This window comes from Trichosurus vulpecula, chromosome 1 (genome assembly GCF_011100635.1).
Source record: "Trichosurus vulpecula isolate mTriVul1 chromosome 1, mTriVul1.pri, whole genome shotgun sequence".
NCBI classification, from domain to species: domain Eukaryota; kingdom Metazoa; phylum Chordata; class Mammalia; order Diprotodontia; family Phalangeridae; genus Trichosurus; species Trichosurus vulpecula.
Genome location: NC_050573.1, coordinates 146960582 through 146984694, shown reverse-complemented (window position 1 = coordinate 146984694; position 24113 = coordinate 146960582). Strand labels below are relative to the sequence as shown.

Below are 24113 nucleotides of genomic sequence, written 5' to 3'. Positions count from 1 at the left end.
TTTTTTTTTTAATTGGAATAATAAGAAAACAGCCTTTTTCCCTTGATGCTTCTCCTATCTGGAACAGCCTCTAACAAAAATGATGTTTCCTGCCAGTATCTTTATACGTAGCAGCTGGATTATTGGCCATCCTCATTTAAATAAAGATGTATGCAGTTGTTTTTTAACATAATCTTATTAGTTGTGTTTATAAATATTTTTAAATCAGTATTTGTTTTGTTTAAGGTAATGTAGTCCAGACTTGTAGTTGCCTCATTTCTTGAATATGCTGCCCAAGGCTGCCTCAAAAAATCATTTTTCTTCTTGTTTGTTTGGGGGTTTTGTTTGTTTTCAAAGAGGTGACTGTGCCATCTGGTCAATTTTGAAGGAGTTGAACCATCCTTAGGGTGTGTTTCTAACCCCCAGACTCCTTCCTTTAGTACACACAGAATTAGTCCAGGATCTCATAACCACCAACTTATTCTTATGTACTGAGAAACATTGAGGAAATTTGAATTCTAAATGTTTGCATCTGTCCTCTTGGTTTTTCTTTTCCTTTTTTCCCCTCTAGTGCGAGCAGATTTTTGCATGTGATATCTGGGTACCAAGATCCAAAACCTAAAATGTGTAACCTCTTTATACATCTAAAGATATTAAATTTTTGTAGACAAAACTTAATGCTCTTTCTTTTAGGTAAAATATTTTCAAATGTAGGCATGTGATTGACTGAGGTACCTATGACCTCAGTCTAATCATTCATGGCACAGCTAGAATATATGCAACTGCAGTAGTTGGCTTCTTCATCCCTGTTAGGAACAGGACTGCAGAAAAGGTGCCAAACATTTCAGTAAACGCACAATTGAAAAATCACAAACTGGCTTCTCACACTTCATAAATCATAACTTGATTTCATTTAGCAATTGTAGCTATTAAAGAAAAAAAGGATTGAATTACACTTTTTTTGGAACTGAAGATTTTGCTAATATGCCTGGAAAGATTTAGAATTAACCTGTGACTTGAATGCCATAAAGATCAGGACTTGAACACACACACACACACACACACACACACACACACACATACACACACACAAAAAATTAGTCCCCTCCTTCCCATCACCACCTTCTATTCATTTATTAGTTCATATGTGTGTAATACAAGTACACATATACATATATATACATGTATATACACACACACACATTTTATATCCCTCCTCCTGCCCTCCCATTAGAATGTAAAGTCCCTGACAGTCGGGACTTATTTCACTTTTATATTTCTGACTTTGGTATTTAACACAATGTTTGGCACATAGTGAGCCCCTAATTAATGCCCATTGATTAATTGACTACCATTATTACCTTAATGAGAAGTACCAAAGAAATGGAGACGTTGGAAAGGCCTAGCCACTTAATCACTTAAAGAGGACTGTAGGGAGAAAGGTTGGATCAGAATGGGGAGGAAAGGAGCTTTGAGCTGTCAAGACCTGTGTCTAGACTCAGATCCATTACTGTTTTACTACATCCCTGAGCTTCCTTACTTATAAAATGGAGATGATCACAGTTGTTCAGCCTCATTTCTCAAACTTTTGCAGTCAGCCCCACTCAAGTAAAACTACTGTCACCAAGGTTAGTATTTAATATTTTACTGCTAAATCCCATGGCCTTTTCACTTTTCTTTCTTTTTTTCCATATATTTTTATTTATTTCATTAAATATTTCCCAGTTACATATAAAAGAAATTTAACATTCATTTTAAAAAATTTTTAGCTACAAATTCTTTTCCTTCCTCCCACCCTTTGAGAAGTCAAGCAATATGATATTGATTATTCATGTGAAGTCTTGCAAAACACATTTCCATATTATCCATGTTGCAAAAGAAAATATATGTACACACAAAAAAAGAAAATCTATGGCGTGGATGTTGGTGGATGCCTAGTTTTTTCCAAACTGTTTTCTAGTTTTCAGAGCAATTTTAGTCAAATGGTGAGTTCTGTCCCCAAAAGCTTGATCTTCAGGTGTATCATACACTAGATTACTGTAGTCATTATATTTACTCCTGTGCGTTGTGTACCTAATCTGTTCCCATGATCCACTACTCCATTTCTTAGACCGTACCAAATTGTTTTGATGATTACTGATTTGTAATATAGTCTAAAAGCTGGTATTGCTCTGCTGCCTTCCATCACATTTTTTTCAATGATTCCTTTGACCTTTCTCTGACTTTTATGCACAGTCAGCCACCCCTATTCTCCTCCTGGATATTTTTTCCCGTACTTTGGATTCTGTGACACTTCCTCCTTGTTTGTTCTCCTGCTTATACATCTGTTCCATCTTGTTATACTTTTCTGGATCACCATCTATGATCTATGGTCTTTTCCAACCCCTCCACCCCCCTTTACTGGTGTCTCCTTAGACTGGCTAGAACCTTTCTTTTCTTCCCTTTTATTCATATACTCTTTCTCAGTGATATAGACATTCTAAGGAGTGGAACTGAAAAGAAAGTATGTTTCAGGAGTAGGGGTACAAAAGGCACAGGGATGGAAGATCTACATGGAATTACCTGGTGGGCTATAATATAAAGTGAACAAAGGAGAATAATAGAAAGCAAATCTATAAAATCTAGGAATGTGGCAGCAGTGATAAATCTGCTTCCAGTCAGACCCCTCTCTTATTCATCCTTCACATCCTGCCAATTGAATATTAAAAAAAAAAAAAAACTAAACAGGTATGACCATATCTCCCCAGCCCTAACCCAGATGTTCTTGGGAAAAGCATGCTCATAAGATGTTAGAGGTCAGAGAATACAAACCCCTCATTTTACAGATGAGAACACTGAGGCCCCCAGAGGGCAAGTGATCTGCGACAGTTCACACAGGTATGTAGTGGCATTAAATGATACTGGGACTCAAGCCTTGTGACTCCAAATCTAATGCTCTTTCCAGTTCACCAAGCTCAGGTGTATGGTACAGGAAGGGCTGCTGATGGAGGGAGAGATTGGTAGGTCTACCTTCTGACACAATGTGCATTCACAGCATGAGCATCGTGGAGACTATGGCCCTTAGTACTACACAGGAGCTTAGGAGCCCATTTCTTTGTTCCCTTTTCTTTCCCTTGACAGTGGGAGGCTGCTGTGATTCCTGGTCACAGCAAACAACCCAAATTCTTAGTCATTCAACAGCCAGTCAACAAGCATTTATTTATCCCCTTCTATGAAACATTACAATAACAACTTAAGAAGAATTTGCTCCCGTGATTAAAAAAAGAGAGACTAGAGAGAGCTACCCAGACTTACTCTGTAGTAATAAGGGAAGTTTTGTAGGACTTAGGAACAGAGAGGGGCCCAACAAGTCCTATGCCTTTTACATTTTTGGATGTTGAAAGGGAGACTCAGCTGGTTTCCCTTTCTGCTAGTGTCCTTCCAAAGCCAGGAAATTTTACTTAAGTCATTTAGCATTGCTAGAGCTAAACACAAGCCTGGCTGCCAGCAGTGACTCCATGGGGTCTCACAGATGGAAGTGGAGTGACCTAATACAGCAGGTCCTCATTCAGAATACTTTGTTTTCAACCACAGCTCAGATATCTCATTAAAGGACACCTTGTGCATCAAAGAAAATATGCCTTTTCTTTGCCAGGGCACACACAGAAGGGTTAAATTAAAGGCCTAGCCACTAGCTCCTGGGCCCTAGACTGGATAGGACAAAGGAAGATCAATTCAATCAGCACCCATTTAATTTTTCTCCCCCACTTTGTACCTCTCCATTTTTCTTCTACGTTCCCTTCATTGACAATAAATTTCACATCTTCCTTTTTTAGTACAAAAGGTGTCCAGATCTCAAACTCGAAACCGAATGAGAACAGATACCTCAAATTAAGCATTTTAAAATAACTTACAAATTTTTTTATGCACTCCTTTTACAGATTAACTAGAATAGTTCCATATAAGAAGTTTCCATCGTATTTCTTTGCCAACGTAATAGTAACAGATGTTTCTATAGAGCTTCTTGACCCTTACCAACTACTTTTTACATATTTTCACACATGCATAGTTGTCTTCACAGCAACTATATCCCCATTTTACAAATGAGGAAGCCAAGGCTCAGAGATAAAAATGATTTGCAGTGGTTGCATAACTAGTCTGAGGAAGGATTTTAAACAGGATTTCTCCTAAGTACAAGTACAGCACTGTACCACACTACCTCTTAAACAGTAGAAATCATAATTTATCTAAGCAAATTGGTAGTCTTTCCCAGAAATATTTATTTTGTCCTATTGAACCATGCCTAAATGACCAAGCTCTCACTTAAGTAATCATTCCCTTCTCCAAACAGCTACCTAACCTGATGGCCTCTTATCAACTTCTTATTTTCTTGTTAATACTTCAGGATTGGCTTGTGGTCTGTCTGTCACACTACTTTATGCATGTCGAAGAAGTATGTAAAAGCCTTGTTTACTAAGCTGTATTATCTCCTATCAGGTAAATAAAGGAAAAAATCTTTTTTCAAAAGAACTATTTTTCAAACCTTTAGCAATCATATGTTCCTTTATTAGTTGTGCTTTTCTAATGGTCAGGGTGTGATATGCATTATAGCTTGAAAGCTCTATAGCATGAGAACACTATCATCATTAAGTTCTGTTCTAAGACTTATGCATGTAAGGACCCTAATAAAAGTGCAATTTAAACAACTTGATCATTTAAAATACACCATTACCCAAATGTACAAAAATATTTATAGCGGCTCTTTTTGTAGTAGCAAAGAATTGGAAATCAAGGGGATGCCCATCAATTGGGGAATGGCTGAACAAGTTGTGGTATATGAAGGTAATGGAATACTATTGTGCTATAAGAAATGGGGAAGATACAGACTTCTTAACAACCTGGAAAAACCTACATGATACAATGCTGAGTGAGCAGAGCAGAACCAGGAGAACATTATACACAATCACAGATACATGGATTGTGTGATGACTAACCCTGATAGACTTTGCTCTTCTCAGCAACACAAGGTGCAAAGACAACTCCAAAGGACTCTTGATGGAGAGTGCTATCTATATCCAGAGAAAGAACTATGGAGTCTGAATGCAGATTGAGGCACACTTTATGCTTGCCTTTTTTTTTCCCTTTTTTTCCTCTTTTGTTTTTGTTTTGGGTTTTGTTGTTGTTGTTTCTGCTTCCTCCTTCTCATAATTCATTCCATTGGTCATAATTCTTCTTCACAACTTGACTAGTGTATAAATTAGCTCAATGCAAAGTTATACGTAGAAGATATATCGGATTCCATGCCATCTTGGAGATGGAGGGGGGAGTGGGGGAAGAAAATCTGGAACTCAAAATTATGTAGAACCAAGTGTTGTAAACTAAAAATAAAAAATCTCAAAATAAAATAAAATAAAATCCACCATTAACCTAATGAGGTGAGGCAAAATAAGCAGAATATCTTAAATCTGAGGAATATCTAGATTTTCAAATGGAGCAAATGATAGTGAAAATTCTTCTGACTTCAGTTTCAAAGTTTCTTTTCAGAAAAGAGACAAGCAATGTAATTATTAAGTCTCATTTAAGTGAGAATGAAAAATGAAAGTGAAAAAAACCAAAGACTCATTTAATAACTCTGGAAATTATCCAAGGATTAAAATTCCCCAACTTGGATAACCTCACTCCAAAAAGAAGACCTTCGGACCTCATTTTAACAGATCTAAGGGAAAACCCACGTCCATTAGTAAAATAAAGGCTCTGCAAGTACATTAAAAAACAAATTACAAAATTCAGATCAAACTTAGGGAGACTGACAGCCTGGGAAACAGTGATAAATTTTAGAACTGGTTCACACTTTTTGGATATTCTCTTTGGCAGTTGTTTCTTTTGAAAAACATGGGATTATTTTATTTCTTAAAACAGATTTTTGTTGATCTCTTTTCCTTTTAAATAGATTTCCTCCTATAGTCCTTCCTCCCTGTGCTATCTCTTGTAACAAAAAAAAAATTTAAGAAAAGGAGGAAGAGAAAAAAATGAAGCAAAACCAATTTATACATTTGAAAAAAAAAGGCACGGGTATTATATAAGTCCCACTTCCACCTCTGCAGAACCATGGGAAAAGATATCTTGTTATATCTCTTCTTCGAGCCCAAGCTTGTTCTCTATAATTTTCCAACACTAATTTTTTATTGATATGATAGTTGTTCTTTTCATTTACGTTTTTGTAGTGATTGTCAAGTATCCAGCTCCACCAACAATGCATCAGTGTGCCTGTTTTCTATGATCTCTCCAACATTGACTACTCCCATCTTTTGTAATTTTTGCCAGTTTGTTGGGTATGAAGTGAAATGTCAGGGTTCTTTTGATGTACCTTTCCTTTATTAGAGATTTGGAGAATTGTTTCATATGATTTTTAATGGTTTGAAAAATAGTTCTTCTTTTAAAAAAGGTTTGTTCCTATCCTTTGCCTCTTTGTCTATGGAGGATGGATTTTGGTCTTGTATGTTTCTCTTAGCTGTCAATGTATCTTGGATATCAAACCTATATCTGAAAGTTTTGATCAAATTTTTTGCAATTAATTTTTTGGTTAAAAATCATCTGCTACCTGCAGTTCTGTGAGTTATATGGCCATTTTTTAAATGGTATGATCTTTAATGTTCAAGTTTCATATCCATTTTGAATTTTTCTGGAACATGGCATAAGATGTTGGTATGATCCTGTTTATTTTCTAGACTGCTTTCCAGTTTTCCCACTATTTCTTATCAAATAATGAGTTCCTTTCTAAGTAACTTGTAATTTTGGTTTTATTGAACAATGGGTTATTGAGGTGAATTATTTCTGATTCTCCCCTGTCAAGTGTGGCCCTTAGGTCAACTTCTCAGTTTTTTAACTAATTCCAAATGGTTTTGAAGGTTCTATAATATAGCTTGATGTCTAGAAATGGCTATTGGGAAATAGCCCATTTCATTCTTGCCTTTTTTCATTATTCCTTTTGTTATTCTAGGTATTTTGTTTCTCCAAAAGAATTTTGTTGTCGTTGTATATAATTCCATAAGTATTCCATTGGTAATTTGATTGACATAGTATTAAAATTGTAAATGACTTGAATGGTATTATCATTCTTATTATATTGGCGCAGCCCAGCCAAGAGCCCTGAATATTCTTCCAGATATTTAAATTGTTATTCCTTTCTTTAAGGAGCATTTTTATAACTGAATCTGTACAAGTACTGAGTATGTTTTCCCTCAGTCTCTCAACCTCCTGTGTTCTTTAATTTGGCATCAAGCACTCTGTATTTTACACTGAGAGCTCAAATTTCTAACATTCATTCCTAATTTGTCCTTTTTTAATCAATTATTACTTTTTAAAATTATGGTTTTTTCAATCAACAAGAATCCACCTTTTGTCCTTTTCAACCCACCTTCCCCCAATTGAAAACAAAAGAAAAAGCAGTGTCAGATCTCAAATTGTACTACAAACTGATAGTCATCAAAATAATCTGGTACAGAATAGATTAGGCACACAATATGCAGAAGTAAATGACCACAGTCAGATGGTGTTTGATAAACTCAGAGATCCAAGCTGTTGGGGTCAGAATTCACTCTTTGACAGAAAGTGCAGGGAAATCTAGAAAGTAGTCTGGCAGGGGCAGCTAGGTGGCGCAGTGAGTAGAGCACCAGCCCTGGAGTCAGGAGTACCTGAGTTCAAATCCGGCCTCAGACACTTGACACATTTACTAGCTGTGTGACCTTGGGCAAGTCACTTAACCCCAATTGCCCTGCCTTCCCCCCTGCAAAAAAAAAAAAAAAGAAAGAAAGTAGTCTGGCAGAAGCTAGGCATAAACCAACATCTCTCCTTGTATGCCAAGATAAGCGCAAAATGAGTAAGTGATATAAGAGGTGATGTCATAAGCAAATTAGATTAGCATAAAAAAGATAACCTGTCAAATATATGGATAAGAGAAGAGTGCATGACCAAACAAGAGATAGAAAAGATCACCAGAGGTAAAATGGATAATTTTGATTATATTAAATGTAAAAGGTTTTGCACAAACAAAACCAATGCAGCTAAAATTAGAAGGAAAGCAGGAAACTGAAGGGGGGAAGGAGGGAATTTTACAGCAAGTTTCTCTAATAAAGGTCTCATCTCCCAAGTGTATAGGGAACTGAACAAAATTTATAAAAATAAGAGCCATTCCCCAAATGTTTAAAAAGACATAGTATTATAAGCTCATTTGATAGCAGTTTGTTTTCAAATATTCCAAAATATTCTAAAAGATTTGTGATCTCAATGATGTAGATATTGCCTCCAAAACTGCAGATTGCTATAAAAATAGGAGCCATTCCCTGTTTGATAAATAGTTAAAGGATATGAACAGGCAGTTTGCAGAAAAAGAAATCAAAGCTCTCAATATATGCATGAAAAAATGCTCTGTCATTAATGATTAGAGAAATAAAAAAATTAAAACAATTGTGAGATATCACCTCACACCAATTAGATGGCTAACATGAGAAAGGGAAAACAGTAGATGCCGGAGGGGATGTGGAAAAATTGGGACACTAATGTACTTTTGGTGGAATTGTGAACTGGTCCAACTATTCTAGAGAACAATTTGAAACTACTCCCATAGAACTGTGCATACTTCAGCCTAACAATACCTCTTCTATAGCAAAGAGATCAAAAGAAAAGGACCTATATGTACAAAAATATTTATAGCAGTTCTTTTTGTGGTGGCAAAGAATTGGAAATTGAGGGGATGCCCATCAATTGGGGAATGGCAGAACAAGTTGTGGTATATGATGGAATACTATTGTGCTATAAGAAATGACAAATGGCGGTTTCAGAAAAACATGAGAAGACTTATGTGAACTGATGCAAAGTGAAGTGAGAAGAACCAAGAGATCATTGTACATAGTAATAGCAATACCATAAGAACAATCAACTGTGAAAGACTTAGCTATTCTAATGAAAACAGTGATCCATGGCAATACTTAAAACATTCCCAATGAAAAAATGCTACCTACCTCCAGAGAAAAAAACTAATAAATTCTGAGTACAAATTAAAGTATATTTTCTTTCACTTTACTTTTCTTGGTGCTTTTTTTTTTTGCAATGTGACCAATGCAGAAATAATGTTTTGCATGACTTCACATGTGTAATAAATATCATTTCTTGCCTTCCTTATGGGTGGGAGGAGGGGCTGGAAGAAGAGAGAGAATTTGGAACTAGAAATAATTTTTTTAAGGAAGTGAAAGAAAAACAGAACACCTGTTACAAACATGGATAATCAAGCAAAACAAATTTTCTCTTTGGCCTTGTTAAAAAAAAAAAGGTTTCTTCATCATTCCTTAAGAATCATTATGCTGATTAGAGTTTCTAATTTTTTCAAGTTGTTTTTCCTTGCCATATTGTTGTTATTGTTGAAATTGTTTTCCTGGTTTTGTTCACTTCACTTGGCTACCATTCACACAAGTCTTCCCAGATGATTTCAGAGAAATCTCTTCCTCTTCATTTTTTTTTACAGCACAATAGTATTACATCACATTTATATTCAGGGGAACCTGTCGCTTTCTAGGTCCTTGGGTGCAGCCTTTAGACTGAGTCCAAGTTTTACAGAATAAATCCTTTTATTAAGGGGATTTGTTTTGTGAAGTTTGGATTCAGTCAAAGGGCTGCATTTGAGGACCTAGAGGGCCACATGTGGCCTTGAGTCTGAAGGTTCCCCACCCCTGCAGCTTGTTCAACTATTCCCCAATTTATGAGCACGCCTCAGATTCCCATTCTTTGCCACCTCAAAAAGAGCTGCTATAAATATTTTTCTATATCCTTTGGTAGAGTATGTTTTGCTTAAGGCTAATCCCTCCCTCTGTCTAATTCCCTCTTCTCCCTTGTATTTCCTTCCTATCTTCCTGTTGAGTGAAACGTATTTCTGTGTACAACTCTGTGTGTCTGTGTATGTGTGTGTTTTTATCCTTTGACCAGCTAAAGTAAAGTTTGTGTCAGCTGCTCACCCCCACCCCTTCCTCATTGTTTACAAAGATATCCACTTGTGTACCCTCATTATGTAAGATAATTTTCCCTAACCTCCCTTTCCCTAGTGTGTTGTTCTTCCTTTTTCTTTCCATTCTTCTCTTAGTTCAGCTAACACTTCACTTCACACCAGCTACACTGCTTACTTTTCAACTTCACCACCATCATTCCCCTTCCCTGACCCCAGGATAACCTCATCTACCAGGAACTCTTCATCACAGAGATTGCTTCAGCCTTGGTATTCATATCTCTACTACCTTCAGTTGCCTCCCTTTCTCTGATTGGAGGACTGGAGAGTGGAAGATAAAATTATTTCCAAAGCCTTTTTTTTTTTTTTTTTTACAGAGGGCCCAAAAGCTCAGCTAACTTTTCATTTCCTACCAGCTGCGTGGATGGATTTGGCTCCACCATCTTCGTGCCCTTCTGCCTCCCCTCAGCCCTGCTTTTCTAGCTTTCTTTTGTGTATTATCTTCTTTCATTAGACTATAATCTCCGTGAGGTCTTGTACTGTCTTTTCTTATTTCTATCTCAAGTGCTTAGCATAGTGCTTAATACATAGTAGGTGCTTGAATGTTGTATTGTGAGATCATCAAGACATAACAGATCCACTCCCAAACTCTCTAATTAGACTCTCTCTATGACTCTTGATGCTGATGGGGTTCTAAGGAGACATGCATATCCTCTCTCCATACTAGAATGCAAACAGTTTAGCCTTGTGTATAGTCCCTTATGGTTGCTCACTTATGTTTACTTTTTTAATGTTTCGGTTAACTCCTGTGTTTGCCCTCAGGGTTTTTATGCAGTTCTGGTGTTTTCATCAGGAATACTTGAAAGTCTTCTGTTTATTGAAAGGTACATATTATTTTCCTCTGTAGGATTATACTCAGTTTTGCAGAGTCAGGTGTTCTTGATTATTAGCCTATGTCCTTTGCTTTCTTTAATATTGTATTGTAAGCTTGCCATTCTTTTGTAGTGGTAACTGTAAGTAGCTTCTCAGTATTTGAATTCTTTCTTTCTGGCTACTTCTAGTAGTTTTTCTTTGACCTAAAAGTTCTAGACTTTGGCTATAGTGTTGATGAGTGTTTTTATTTGGGGGATTTGTTTCAGGAGGTGACAAGTGGATTCTTTCTGTTTCTACTTTGTCCTTTGGTTCTAAGAGATCTGACTAGTTTTCCTTAAGATTGCTTAAATTATGGTCTGGTTTTTTGTTGTTGTTTGTTTGTTTTTTGGTCATGGCATTCAAGTAGTCCAACAATTCTTAAATTTTTTCTACTTGATCTGTTTTCCAGGTTGGGTGTTTTGTTTTATTTTGGTTTTTTGTTGAAATACCTTACATTTTCTTTAATTTTTTTTCATTCTTTTGGATTGGTTTTAATATTTCTTGTCTTACGGAGTCATTAGCTTCTGTTTGCTTCATCTTATTTTTCTGGGAGTTTGTTGCTTGGGCAGTTTTGTACTTTTTGTACCAAGCTGTTAATTTTCTTTCCAGTTCTTCTTTCCATAACTCTCATTTCTTTTCCAATTTTTTCCTCTAGTGTTCTCATTTCATTTACAAAAAACAATTTTTTTAAACTCTTGCTTCATCTTCACCAATAGTTCTAGTTGAATACTTAATTGTGTTTTTCTTTCAGTCTCTACTTGTAGATGCTTTAAAGTCATTTTTTTTGGATTTGTTTATTAGGCATCCCTATCACAATAATAGCTTTTTGTAGTAGGATTCTTTTTTTGTTTACTCATTCTTCCAGCCTAATTTCTCAATTCAGATTTCATTTTAGGGTTCCTGAGATCCAAGCCAAACAGCTGCTGCTTTTTTCTGAACTTCATCTCTCAATACACTGTCTAGGGTCTGCAACTGCTCCTCACCCCAGAAGACCAGGCCTGAGTACAGATCTCCTCTTCATTCTGCCTTGGAATGTATGACCTGGAACTGAGTAATGAGAAACAAAGCTTCCAGTTGGCACCTATTCCTGTCATGGTGCCCTGGTATAGGTCTCGGAATCACTCTTGCCCTGCTGTACAGTCTCTCCTTTGCACTGGAATACTCTGCTTGATACTAAGCTCTCAGTCATACTCTGTCCCTTTGTCCACAAATTTTCCTGTCTTCCCTATGTCACCCTGGGCTGGACAAATGACTCACTGTGACTTTTTCTTGGATTTCTCCATCAGGATTTGGTTTGGTACGTTTTCTACGCCTGTTTGGGCAGAAAGCCCATTGTATTTCTTCTACTACTTTGCCATCATGGCTCTACTTCCCCTAATTTTTTTTAATGAGTTATACTTCTCTTATTAGGCATTTTGAGATATCTTATTACTATTCTGTGATCTTCAGGAGGAAAGTAGGGTACAGTGTTCTGTCTCTCATCAAGCAATCTTGTCTTTTGTATTACATTTATTAACTGTATATTAGTGTTGCTGATTTTTCATTCTGATTTTTAGGATCTGATCCATTGTGCTCTGGACTTATATTACTGATATCTTTGATGCTTCAGACTTTTTCTTTTATTTTCCATGACTGTGGTCTCTCCATTTATTTTATTGGTGCCACAGATGCCAATGCTGACCTGAAAGGCGAGTTTTGCCTGCCTGGGTCCTTGTTCTGAGTAATCTCAAAAATGCAACTAGGTTTCCATTCAGTATTTCCTTGAAATCAAACCCAGCCCCTCTGTGCTATCTTTATCCATTTATTTCTACAGTCCTTTGTTCCATCACTTAACCTGGGTTGTTTGTCCTTCATTTTCGAAGAGGACCATGACTTCAGGGAAATGATGATACGACTTGCAGTTGACTTGGATTTGAGTGAGGGAGGACTGTGCAAGGTCACCAGCCTCACTTTCTCCTCCAGAGCCATCTGAATCTAGTTACCTGATATTCAACAGGATGACTGGAGATGACCCAAGATGCAATGTACCCTGGCCCTTTTCAGCTAAGGCCTTTTCATGTACTCACTTAGAGTGAGGTAATGCCCATTCAGTGAATAGGCCTATTTAAGAAGTGAGTCAAGGGATGGCCCCTTTAGTTAGAAAAAAGAAAAAAAAATCTAGGTGGGAGAGGGGAAGACCCTCAGGGTTGCTGTTCTAAAAAGAAACTGTTTCCATTGACATTCACTCTAAGCCAGGAGGGCCCAAAATACAGCCGTTAAGTGGAGCTTGGGCAGAGACCTATTGCGGCCCAACCTCTGAGCTTCAGAGTGAACTGCTGCTTCTTAAGGGATAAGATCAGGATGGGGATATTCAGACAGTCACTGTAGCCATGGTGTTCCCTACTTAAAGGACTATTCTGCAAAAGCCTGCAATTTATCTTATATTCACTGAAGGTGGGTATGGGGGTCTCTTATGAGGGTCTCTCAGTAATTATTTTTAGTATTAAAGTTCTCTCGTGTTAATTCTTAATACTCCTACTCACCTATTGTTTTGTCTTGTTGTATCTTGAGGATTTTTCTTTAAATATTTATAACCAAAATTCATGTATTTGGAGGTCAGAGGTTTGAGGAATTTTGCAGAGAATAGTTAATCTATCATTTTGTTCATCCAGAAGTTTCCAGTCATATTATCCCAGGAATCCCAGCTCCTACTTTGATCTGATGTAGGAGGCCTTTACAATAGGCACCAGGGTGCTCATGTTTCACAAACAGCTCTATACTTTTCTGATCTCACCTTTCTCAACCCTTCTGATCAGGTTTAGGACCTGCCACTGCCCTGCTCAGTAAACTTCAGTGACTCCCTTTTGTCTCACTGATCAAATAAAAACTCCTCTGATGGTCATTTAAATCCCTTTACAACCTGGTTCTAACCAACCTTAACAGCTTCAATATGCATGTATATGTATATGTATATGTACATGTGTGTACATGCATATACCTACACACATATGTATGCTTATATATACATATCATCACATATTTTTTGGTCTATCCAAACTGGCCTTCTCACTGATCTTCCTACATAGGACTCTATCTCTTATCTTTGTTCCTTTGAACAGTCTATCTTCTATGCCTGGAATAAATTCTCTCCTTGAATATTTAGTTTTCTTCAAAGCTGAGCTCAAGTGACATCTTTTGTGAGAAGTTTCTTTTAACCTCAGTCTCTCCATCTGTAAAATGAAGATAATAATAGCACCTACCTCACAGGATTGTTGTATATAGCTCAAATAAGACAATAGGTGTAACGTGTTTTACAAATCTTCAGGAGTTCCATCATTAGTTATTCTACAAGCATTTATTAAGCACTTATTAGGCACTGTGCTAAACCCTGGGGATACAAAGAAGGCACTCACAATTAAGTGGTACAATTGATAAAACACTGCACCTGGAGTGAAGAAGTTGTTCACTTGTACCCGATTCTTCATGACCCTGTGGACCATTGGTCCATACTGTCCATGGGGTTTCCTTGGCAAAGATACTGGAATGGTTTGCCGTTTCATTCTCCAGTATGTTAAGACCTTCAAAGGATAAGTGATCTGCCCAGGGTCACGTAGCTAGTAAGTGTCCAAGGGCAGATTTGAACTCAGATCTTCTTGACTGTAGGCCCAGCACTCTATCCACTGAGCTACCTAGCTGCCTTCTGGAGTGAGGAATACCAAGTTTAAATCTTGCAATGGATACTTACTGGCTCTGTGACCCTCAACAAGACACTTAGCCTCTGTCTCAGTTGCCCTGTTTGTAAAATGGGGATAACAATAATAGTACCCAGCTCCCTAGGTTGTTGTGAGGATAAAATGAGAAAATTTTTGTAAAGCACTTTACAAAATTTTCTCCAGCCCCATTCAGCAACACATGAATAAGAGCAAAGGAGGCAGGTGGTAGGAAGAGTAATTCAGGATGGAGGTTTGCCAAGATATGATTGGAGATAAGAAAAGAGTACAAAGTACTGGAGTACAGGGGATAGTATGGGCTTGAACTGATTCACCAAGGAGTTGAGACAGGGAAGGGAAGTGTAGGGTAGACAGTCCTAGGGTGATGACCTGGGAAACAATTAGTTGACAGCTGGAAGGATTAGAGGTCATGGTAAAATGAAATAATTAAAGACCATGGTTAGGTAAAGAAATTTCAGTCAGAACCCTATGCAGATTCAGGTTCTGTGCTTTAATGCAGGGCTTCTTAAACTTTTTCCACTCACGCCTTTTCTCATTTGGGTAGTTTTCACAGCGTTCCTTAATATTGTATGGCCTGAGGGCATGTGCAGTATGAAGTGAGTGCGCAGTGAGGCTGCAGTGAAGTTGCAACACTGGCAAGTGCTACCAGAAACACCACGGATTCATTACGCATTTGATTTTTAATTAATTTTTCGTCATGGCATGTTCAGAAACCTTTTACTGTTGCCAAATTTTTCATGGGGTTGTGACCCATAATTTGAGGAGTGCTGCTCTAACCTACTAATTTCTTTGCTGATGATGGCAAAAATTATTAGAACACTAGATGCATGAGCCTGTTTGCATCTCTTACTAGTAACAACCTATGTACAAGGCCACATTCTGAGAGCAAGACTAGGAACAGCATTACTTAGTGATGGGTCTACTCTGTAATGTATTTACTGCTTTAAAATCATGCATCATATTTTTTAAAAAAAGGAAGAATGCACTGACAGCATTTGATCTTTACCACATAGGTCTAACATCACCATCAGTTGGTTTCAGTATTTTCTTTGAAATCACATAAATGTACAGAAGTGCCAGATTTCATCAGAATCACATGACAATGTCAAGAAATACAAATTCCAAGGTAAAATTTATATGCCCATTCACATATGACAGTGTTAGTGTAAGACCATATGTTGAATATAATATGTAAATGCCATTCTTGAAAGTAATCCAATCAATAAAACCTAAAATAAATAATACTTTATTAAGACTTTTCAAATTAAATGAAAATGGGATAGATGGACTCTATGGCAAGAGCATCTCTATAAAATTTACATTCTGAGGCCATTAAAACACACAGGGAAAAACAATTTTGGAACTAAAGGAAAACTGAATAGAAGGTCAAAAAAAAACACAGAAAAAAATTGTATGCCAAGATACAGCAGTCATTTTTAAAGGGTTATTTCAGTAAGAGTAACATTGCCAAGAATTAAAAAAGTAAACTCATGTTATTTTTCCATAATCAGTAGCCAAAAAGGGTAAATAAAAATATGCAGCATTTAGCACATAAAGTTGAGTACCTCAAGTTTTATTTTTAATTGTAGATCTTAAGGAACTTTTTTTTTTTTTAAGCATTTAGGTTAATTAGGAAAAGCTACTGAAGGAAATTGCAAAAGCTTAGCAATAAAAAGTGATTACAATGTCAGTGAAACCCCGAAGTAGATCAAATAATTCTTAAAGCAATACTAATCTATGATATCTTTAAGTATGTTCCACTTTTTAAAGCTTCTATAAAGTTTACTTTTTTGTTCTTTAATTTGGTTCTGGCATAAAAAAAAAAAACCCTGTCCCACATTCACTTAACAGTGAGCATTTTGTATAACATAGACTCTAATGAAAAATGAAATAAATAAAATTTCAGGTAGTCTTTATTCTCTTAGCTACTTCAGTAGCTATTACATTACATGTACCAAATGTTGTCAGTATCTCAATCTTGGAATTAAGGATATATGTGTGTTTGTGTGCATGCACATACATATCTCTATATGTAAAGGTATAGATACATTGTAAACACATTCTGGTATCATTGCTGAAATATTAAAGAGGTATTTGTATATTGGAGCTGGTTTCCTTGATTTCTTAAAAGCCCAATTTATAGTCTTGAAATGTTATTAATGGTCTGGATTATGATCTTGTCACTTCAGATCCTGGGAAGACACTACCAGAAGCTCTGGATTACTCGAAGGTCTGGTTACAGACAGTGGCTGGAGAAATAGATACCAAAAGTGGAATTCCACCTTCTCTTGTTGTTCTACAAATTAAAGACTTCCTTAATGGACCAGGTAGGATATTGTGTTTTCATGTAGATGTCTGTTTTTAAAGTCATAAGCATTGTTGTGCAGTACAGAATTACAGAATCAATTTAAAAGTCTAAAAGGATCTCTTTGATCATCTAATGACCATTCATTTCGTACGGGGCGGGGTGGGGGGAGGGGCAGGGATGAACCTCTATAATACAGCCTGCATGTGGTGACACAGCCTTTAGTTAAAAACCTCCGGTGAGATGGACCCATTACCTCCCAAGGCAACACATTCCACTTCTTTGAGAGATCCGTTAAGAAGTTTTTCCTTTCATCAAACCTACACTTATCTCTTTGCAACTTCCACCCATTGTTCCTACTTCCTCCTTCGTGGCCAGGAGAATGTCTCTTCCCTCTTTCACATGTCAGCCTTTCAAATACTTGATCCATTGATCTACTTTTCTTTTTTTTAACGAGTGCCAAATAGTTTGGATGATTGCATTTTTAGAATATAGTTTAAAGTCTAGAAGCACTATTCTTGCTTCATTCCTACCTTTTTAAATATTTTATGTGATGTTATATATTTTTTGTTTCTCCAAATGAATTTTGTGTTCATTTCATCAAGATTTGAATAGTATACTTTTGGTAGCTATGAGAAAACTTTTAAAACATTTAGAGTATTTTAGAAATGTGAGTTCTTTTTCTTCATCCTAGGATAGAAAGTGTGGGAGGGACAACCATGTGTTTTGGACCTTGTAGAATAATTTAGTCATATATTTCTAAATAAAATGTTGGTGTTAGAACCTTCATAGGTCTCATATCCTCTATGGCTCTTGTTTACAACAGGGAAAATACAATGATGAATAATATAGGAGGGGACTGGAGCTACAAGAGCTCCAGAAACTCCTGTCTATCTCCTAGATATGACTGCGCTGTGGGAGGATCAAGGATAGTGGTCCAAAAGGGAGCCACTTCCATGGAAAACAAGAACTGCAAACAAGCAGTTACTGAGAAAGCCACAGAGGATTGTGGTTCCATTCTAGGAAATGGAGGAACAGGGACCTATCTACTTGGCAAGGTCAAGATTTTCTAATTAACTTGAAGCAATACCAAGCATATCAATGCGATGCTTCATAGAATTAGATAAAACCAGAAACCTTATAAGGGGAAAATAAAGCAAACAGGCAAGAATACTGAGGGAGAACTGACTTTATTTCTTTTTATAGTCTTTTTAAGCTCTGAGGATCTTTACCCTAAATCTTATTCATACTAATAATTTGAGGCCTTAGAGTATGGCTAGCTACTTCTCCCCATCAGACTTCTAGGGGTAGTCTTTCTGATGTTATCAGCTCAAGCCCCATTCTGAACTACCAGTCATTAGCACCCAGATTCATTTAGTTAATTAACATAGCTAACTTTTATAGAAGAATATTTGCCAGATATAGCAAGAACAGAAGTACAAACATTTGCCCTAAACACTCAAAGATACTTTCTCCCTTATATGTATCATCTTGGTCCCTGGGGAGCTAGGCTCAACCTGAAAGCAGTACTTGCCCTGCCATTTTTACTCCTAAACATTTCATAGCTGAAGTTACTGCCTCCCTCTCCCTCGTCCACAGAATCTGACATTAACTCCAGTTGCCAAACTTCTAACAATCTCTCAATCTCTCTTTTTCATTTCTCTTCATTTTTAAATTAACAAGCATTATTTTCTTTTCTCCTCACCCCTCTCCTATTGTAAAAGGAAAAAAGAACTAAACTTTTGTAACAAATATGCATAGTCAAGTGAAGTAAATTTCCACATTGTTCGTCTAAAAAAGTGTTTGTGTCATTCTGCATTTTCCTCTCTGTCAGGAGCTTAATAGTATCAATCATCATTACTCCTCTGAAATCACGATTAGCTGTGATCTAGAGATCTTTCTTTCAAAGTTGGCTGTCTTTGTTATTATTATATAAATTCCTAGTTCTGATTACTTCAGTCTGCATCATTTGTTCATGTAAGTCTTCCTAGGTTTTTCTAAACCCAGGCTTTTCATTATTTCTTCTGACAGTAGTATTCCATTAAATTCATATGCCATCATACGTTCAGCCATTCTCCGGTTGATAGGGACCCCCTGAGTTTCCAGTTCTTTTCCACCACAGAAAAGAGCTGCTTTAAATATTAATGTTCATATGAGTCCTTTTCCCCTCTTCAGTCTTTTTGGGGTATAATTAGAGGTGTCATTGGGTCAAAGTGTATGCACTGTTTAATGACTTCAGGAGCAGAGTTCCAAATTGTTTTTCAGAATAGCTGTACTAAATCACAGCCTCACCAGCAGTGCTTTAATGTGCCTGTTCTCTCACTGCCCCTCCAACATTTACCATTTTTCATTTTCCGTCATCTTTGCCAATCTTGTTTTTCAGTTGTTTTTCAATCATATCTGACTCTTCATGAGCCATTTGGGGTTTTCTTGGCAAAAACAGTGGTGTGGTTTGCCATTTCCTTCTCCAGCTGATTTTACAGATGAGGAAACTGAGGCAAACAGGGTAAAGTGACTTGCCCAGGTTCACACAGCTAATAAGTGTCTGAGGACAGATTTAAACTCATGAAGATGTGTCTTCCTGACTCCAGGGCACTCTAGCCATTCTGCCACCTTGCTACCTGCCAGTCTTATTAGTGTAAGGTAAAACTCAGTTTCATTAATTCGCATTTCTCTGTTAGTGGTTTGGAACATTTTTTAACATGGATATTGATATCTTGAATGTCTTTGAGAATTGCCTTGATATGAACTTTTCCAACTTTTTAAAGCTATAAGGTAGAAAGCATAAATACAACAGAAACAAAAGCAGCATCAGGGCCATGAACTCAACTGCCACATGGTAGTGACCCTGGTGGAGGGGTAAAGTCTTATGATCTCCTTACACAAAGGGTTATAACATATTCCTCGCTAGAACTCCTCCACGTTGGAAAGAGACCCCAAAGTTAATGCACTTTTTTTAAAAAGGAATTCTCAGTTCTGACTCGGCAGCCAACTGAAGCAGACCATCAACAACACATGTGCTCCAAAGTCCACATGGGGGTTATGTCAGGCAGAGCATGCTATGCCTACACATAAGGAATGGGCTGTCACTGACTGATCCCAGTCCCTCATTAGACTTTCTGGACATTTTTATAGGATCATAGAATCATAGATTTAGAGCTGAATGAGACCTTAAAGGTTATCACATCCAACTCCCTCATTTTACAGATGAGGAAAACTGAGGCACAGAGAGATCTAGTAACCTGCCCAAGGTCACAGAGCTGTTAAGTAGGTAGGCTTGAAATCCAGATCTTTCTAATTCTAAGTATGACTATTCTGTACAAACTGCTGCACAGGTAGAATATGAGAAGGCGGGGGAGGAAGGGGAGTAATGTATTTGTGTTTCAGTAAGATATTTGACAGAATCCCCCGTGATATCTTGTGGACAAAATAGAGAAATTTGGATTAGATTTTAGTAAAATCAAGTGTATTCATAACTGAACAACTTTACCTAAGAAGTATTAATTAATTGAGCAACATTACCCTCAAGGGAGAGCTCTAGTGGCATAATACAAGGCTATTTTTATCAGTGACTTTAATAGGCATGGATAAATTGCATCCTCAGCTTGTACAGTAATTGGATCATTCGAATGAAAGAAAATCTTAGCTCTGAATCTATCTGTGGTACACGATCAACAGTAACATGTTTGTTAAATCATCAGAGATCATATTCTTGCTGTGGCCATGTTTGACTATTCAGTCCTATATGTATTCATTAAGGGTTTACTCTGTGTCAATACTCAACTAGCCAATAAGGATAGACAGACAAAACCACAAAGTCCTTGACTTCAAGGAGGTTACATTCTATTTGGAGGATAAAACGTATACATGAATAAATACAAAGCAATCTGAGAAGGCCCAGTGAAGGTAGGGACCAGACAGGATGTGGCACCTTTAGTGATACAAAGGTGAATGACTTCTTCTACAAAGCTTTTGTTAAGAATCAAATATAGCATTTAGTGAATGGTGTTTGTTATTTAAAGTTCAGATATTTTAAACTAAGTTGCTTTTTTTTTCCTTACATAAGTTATTTGAAAGATGTATCAGTTGTGTGTAATGTGGGACATATACCCTGAAACAGGAGGTCTGGAAAGCTCTTGAATTTTTTATATTAGACAAGAACTTTCTTATTGTTAGCAGTTTGTCTGCTAAAGGAGATAAGTAGATGTTGTCCCACAGAATCATTTTATTCTTCCACCACAAAGGAAACCAGGTTGTCCTTCTCTATTAACTTAAGAGATCAAAAGGGCCTTAGCAAGTTGCAAGACTTAAAAACCACCAATTAAATGGAACAACAGGATATATTAGTACATTTCTTGCCACATGAATTGTCTATTTTATACATTTTTGGCAACTAAAGAAGAGTGATATTTCTTCCAGATTTTAGGTTATACTAGGAGGAGTAACTGTTCATTACTGCAACTGTGGGAATAGATCTTAACTTTAACAGTACTGACACCACCACCACACACAAACACTCCCAGGAAGACAAAATTAAAGTCTCTGTTTTTATTTATGAATAATGATTTTTAAATATCCACTATAAAACATGCTTTTTGGAAGTTATTGGGCAGCTAGGTAATGTAGTAGGTAGTGTGAAACTTTGAGTAAGGAAGACTTGAGTTCCAACACTGCCACAGACAACTACTAGCTACATGACCCCAACTGAGCAAGCCACTTAACCTCCCTTTGCTCATTTCCTCAACTGTGGAATAGGAGTAATAATAGCACCTACATCGCAGCATTATTATAAAAATCATAAGTTAACATACATAAAACACTTTGCAGTCCTTGTTGCCGTTTTTATTAAGCTGTTTTTAAGTCTAGGCATTCAATAAATGAATGAATCTATCGTGGTACACCACTAAAAATTCTGTTTTGCCTTCTATCGAGTTTTAAGAGTAAAGGTAATTAACATTAAAAGTTATAGCACCAATCTATACGGTTGTCCTTTAAAAACAATTACTCAGGGGCAGCTGGATGATGCAGTGGATACAGCACCAGCCCTAGAGTCAGGAGAACCTGAATTCAAATCTGGCCTCAGACACTAGAGTGTATCCCAGGACAGGTCACTTAATCCCAGTTGCCTCAAAAAAGACCCCAAAAAATCCAAATACATAATGATTTAAAAAAAAAAAAGACCTTAAAAATATTGGTCTGCCATTATTATAAAATGTTTGGATCATTGACAAAGTATGATTTATTTTGCCATAATTCACTTTAGAAATAGGGCAAATGCAAAATTTTCTTTGCCAATATTTCTTAACTGTGGTGGCTTTTGAATTTAGCCATTTGGATTTGTTTTCTGAGTATCACTTTACCTAAACAGAGTAACAAGAAAGCTACTCTTACCACTCACTGCAGCAGGAAGGAAATAAAGTTCAAGATCTTTGCCTTTCTTTGCCATTTTTTTTTATACTGCTTGTTTACAATCCATGAGAACTAATGGCTTTGTACATCAAAAAACACCTAAAAGTCCACTCTCCTATCCCTCCAAAGGCAACAGTTGTCTCCATTAGCAAGGTCAGTGGTTGGGGGAAACCTCAAAAACAGCAGCTACCAGAACCCCCTAGAATCATCTCTACAGCAGGTGATAGATTAGTTGGAACAAATTGGAACCATTGTACTTCAGCAATCCTGGTTTCTTTCAAGCTGTTTTTAAAATGTCGTCATTTTAATACCCATTTGCAGCCCTGCGGAACAGTCCACAGCAGGTTAATTTGAATCATATGATGTGTCACTGCCCTCAGCTGACATGAGCTCCATTCCATGTGTGAAGCCATAATAAATCCATTCCCAACCGAGGCAAATTCCCCGTGAGAAGGTGAACTAATCCAGGCCTCACACTGGCATGCTAGCCCTCCATAATTGAAAGCAGGGCCACCTGTTCCCAACACAGTTAGCCTATAGAGAGAAAATTAGCATTAGATCAGATACTTCTTATATTGAAAAATCATTCCTACTTCTTACAAGTTCAGCTGTAGGCTGCTCAGTATGACATCATAGAGGAACCTAGGAATGTGCCCACTTGATCCCATTTTAACAGTTTTGTTAACCGTGGTGTTTGTTAGCTTTGAAATGAGATTTTTTTTTTTGATTTAATGAAAGCTGACACGTGAGAAGTGGAATGGTGAGGGTGCAGACTTTTCTAATTAACTCAGGGTCATTTGCAAAAGCATTTGAGCTTTCTGGTAATTTTTTCATTGTTCTTTTGCAAGCAAGTTTTTGAACCATTGATACTGTAGCCATGAAATGAAGACCTTAAATATGTGCTACATTTGGGGAGGGCTAAATGCCTAAGTCATTTATTTTATAATAATTTCATTTATTTAAGATGCATAACAGCTTTTTGTAGACTATTCCTACCACTTACTGTTTGAACTTATATTAAATATTTAACTTAAGTAATAGGCTTATAGATACACAAATCGAGGAACTCAATTTCACAATTCTTTTAGCTTAGTATTTACGTGGTGCTACTGACCTAACGTTGGGAACCAGCTACTTTTTACATTCTCCAAAAATACCTTTTTCATTGTCAGTGTTGCTTTCCCAGCATGGTGCCCTGGGGCAATGTGGAACAGTGGGAAAAACTCTAGAACCTCAAAGAACCTTGGGTTCAAGTTCCAACTCTGCCCTTACTACCTGTATGTATATAGGCAAGTTATCTAATCAACAAACAAGTCAATCAGTAAGCATTTATTAAATATCTCTTATGTGCCAGGCACAATGCTAAGTGCTAGGAATGTAATTTGTCTTATAACCTTGACTTTTGTTTCGCTCAGTTTCCTCGTGTATAAAATGAGAGAATTGGACCAGATGGCTTCCAATTTAATTTCTCACTCTGGAACTGTACTCCTATGGATTAGTCTTTTTATTTGTATATTCTTTAATGTTTCTAATTTCAGTCTAACTTTATGCTGACTTTTTACTTTTCTACTTTTTTCTTTACTTAATTTCACTTTTAATTATTGTAATTTTATAAATATAGTTTTCCCTCTTATTACGTATAGTTTATTTACTATTTTTATACATTTCATTAATTTTATTGCCAATTTTCCCAATTTTGAGACTTTAAAAAGGTATGTGGCAAAATTGCCCTGAACATTTCTAACACAAGACAAAATGTTTAATTAGGAAAAAAAAATTTTTTTAGAGGGGGGGAAAGCAGAATAATTGGGGTTAAGTGACTTGC

At 36.8% G+C, this 24113-nt stretch overlaps 1 protein-coding gene across 1 annotated transcript in view; it reads left to right on the top strand.

Moving 5' to 3' along the window:
* Positions 1-24113, top strand: part of VPS13B (vacuolar protein sorting 13 homolog B) — a 1100792-nt gene that overhangs the window by 839220 nt on the left and 237459 nt on the right. The window contains 1 exon segment of the mRNA XM_036759288.1: positions 16764-16901. Within this exon segment, the coding sequence (XP_036615183.1) occupies positions 16764-16901 (138 nt within the window).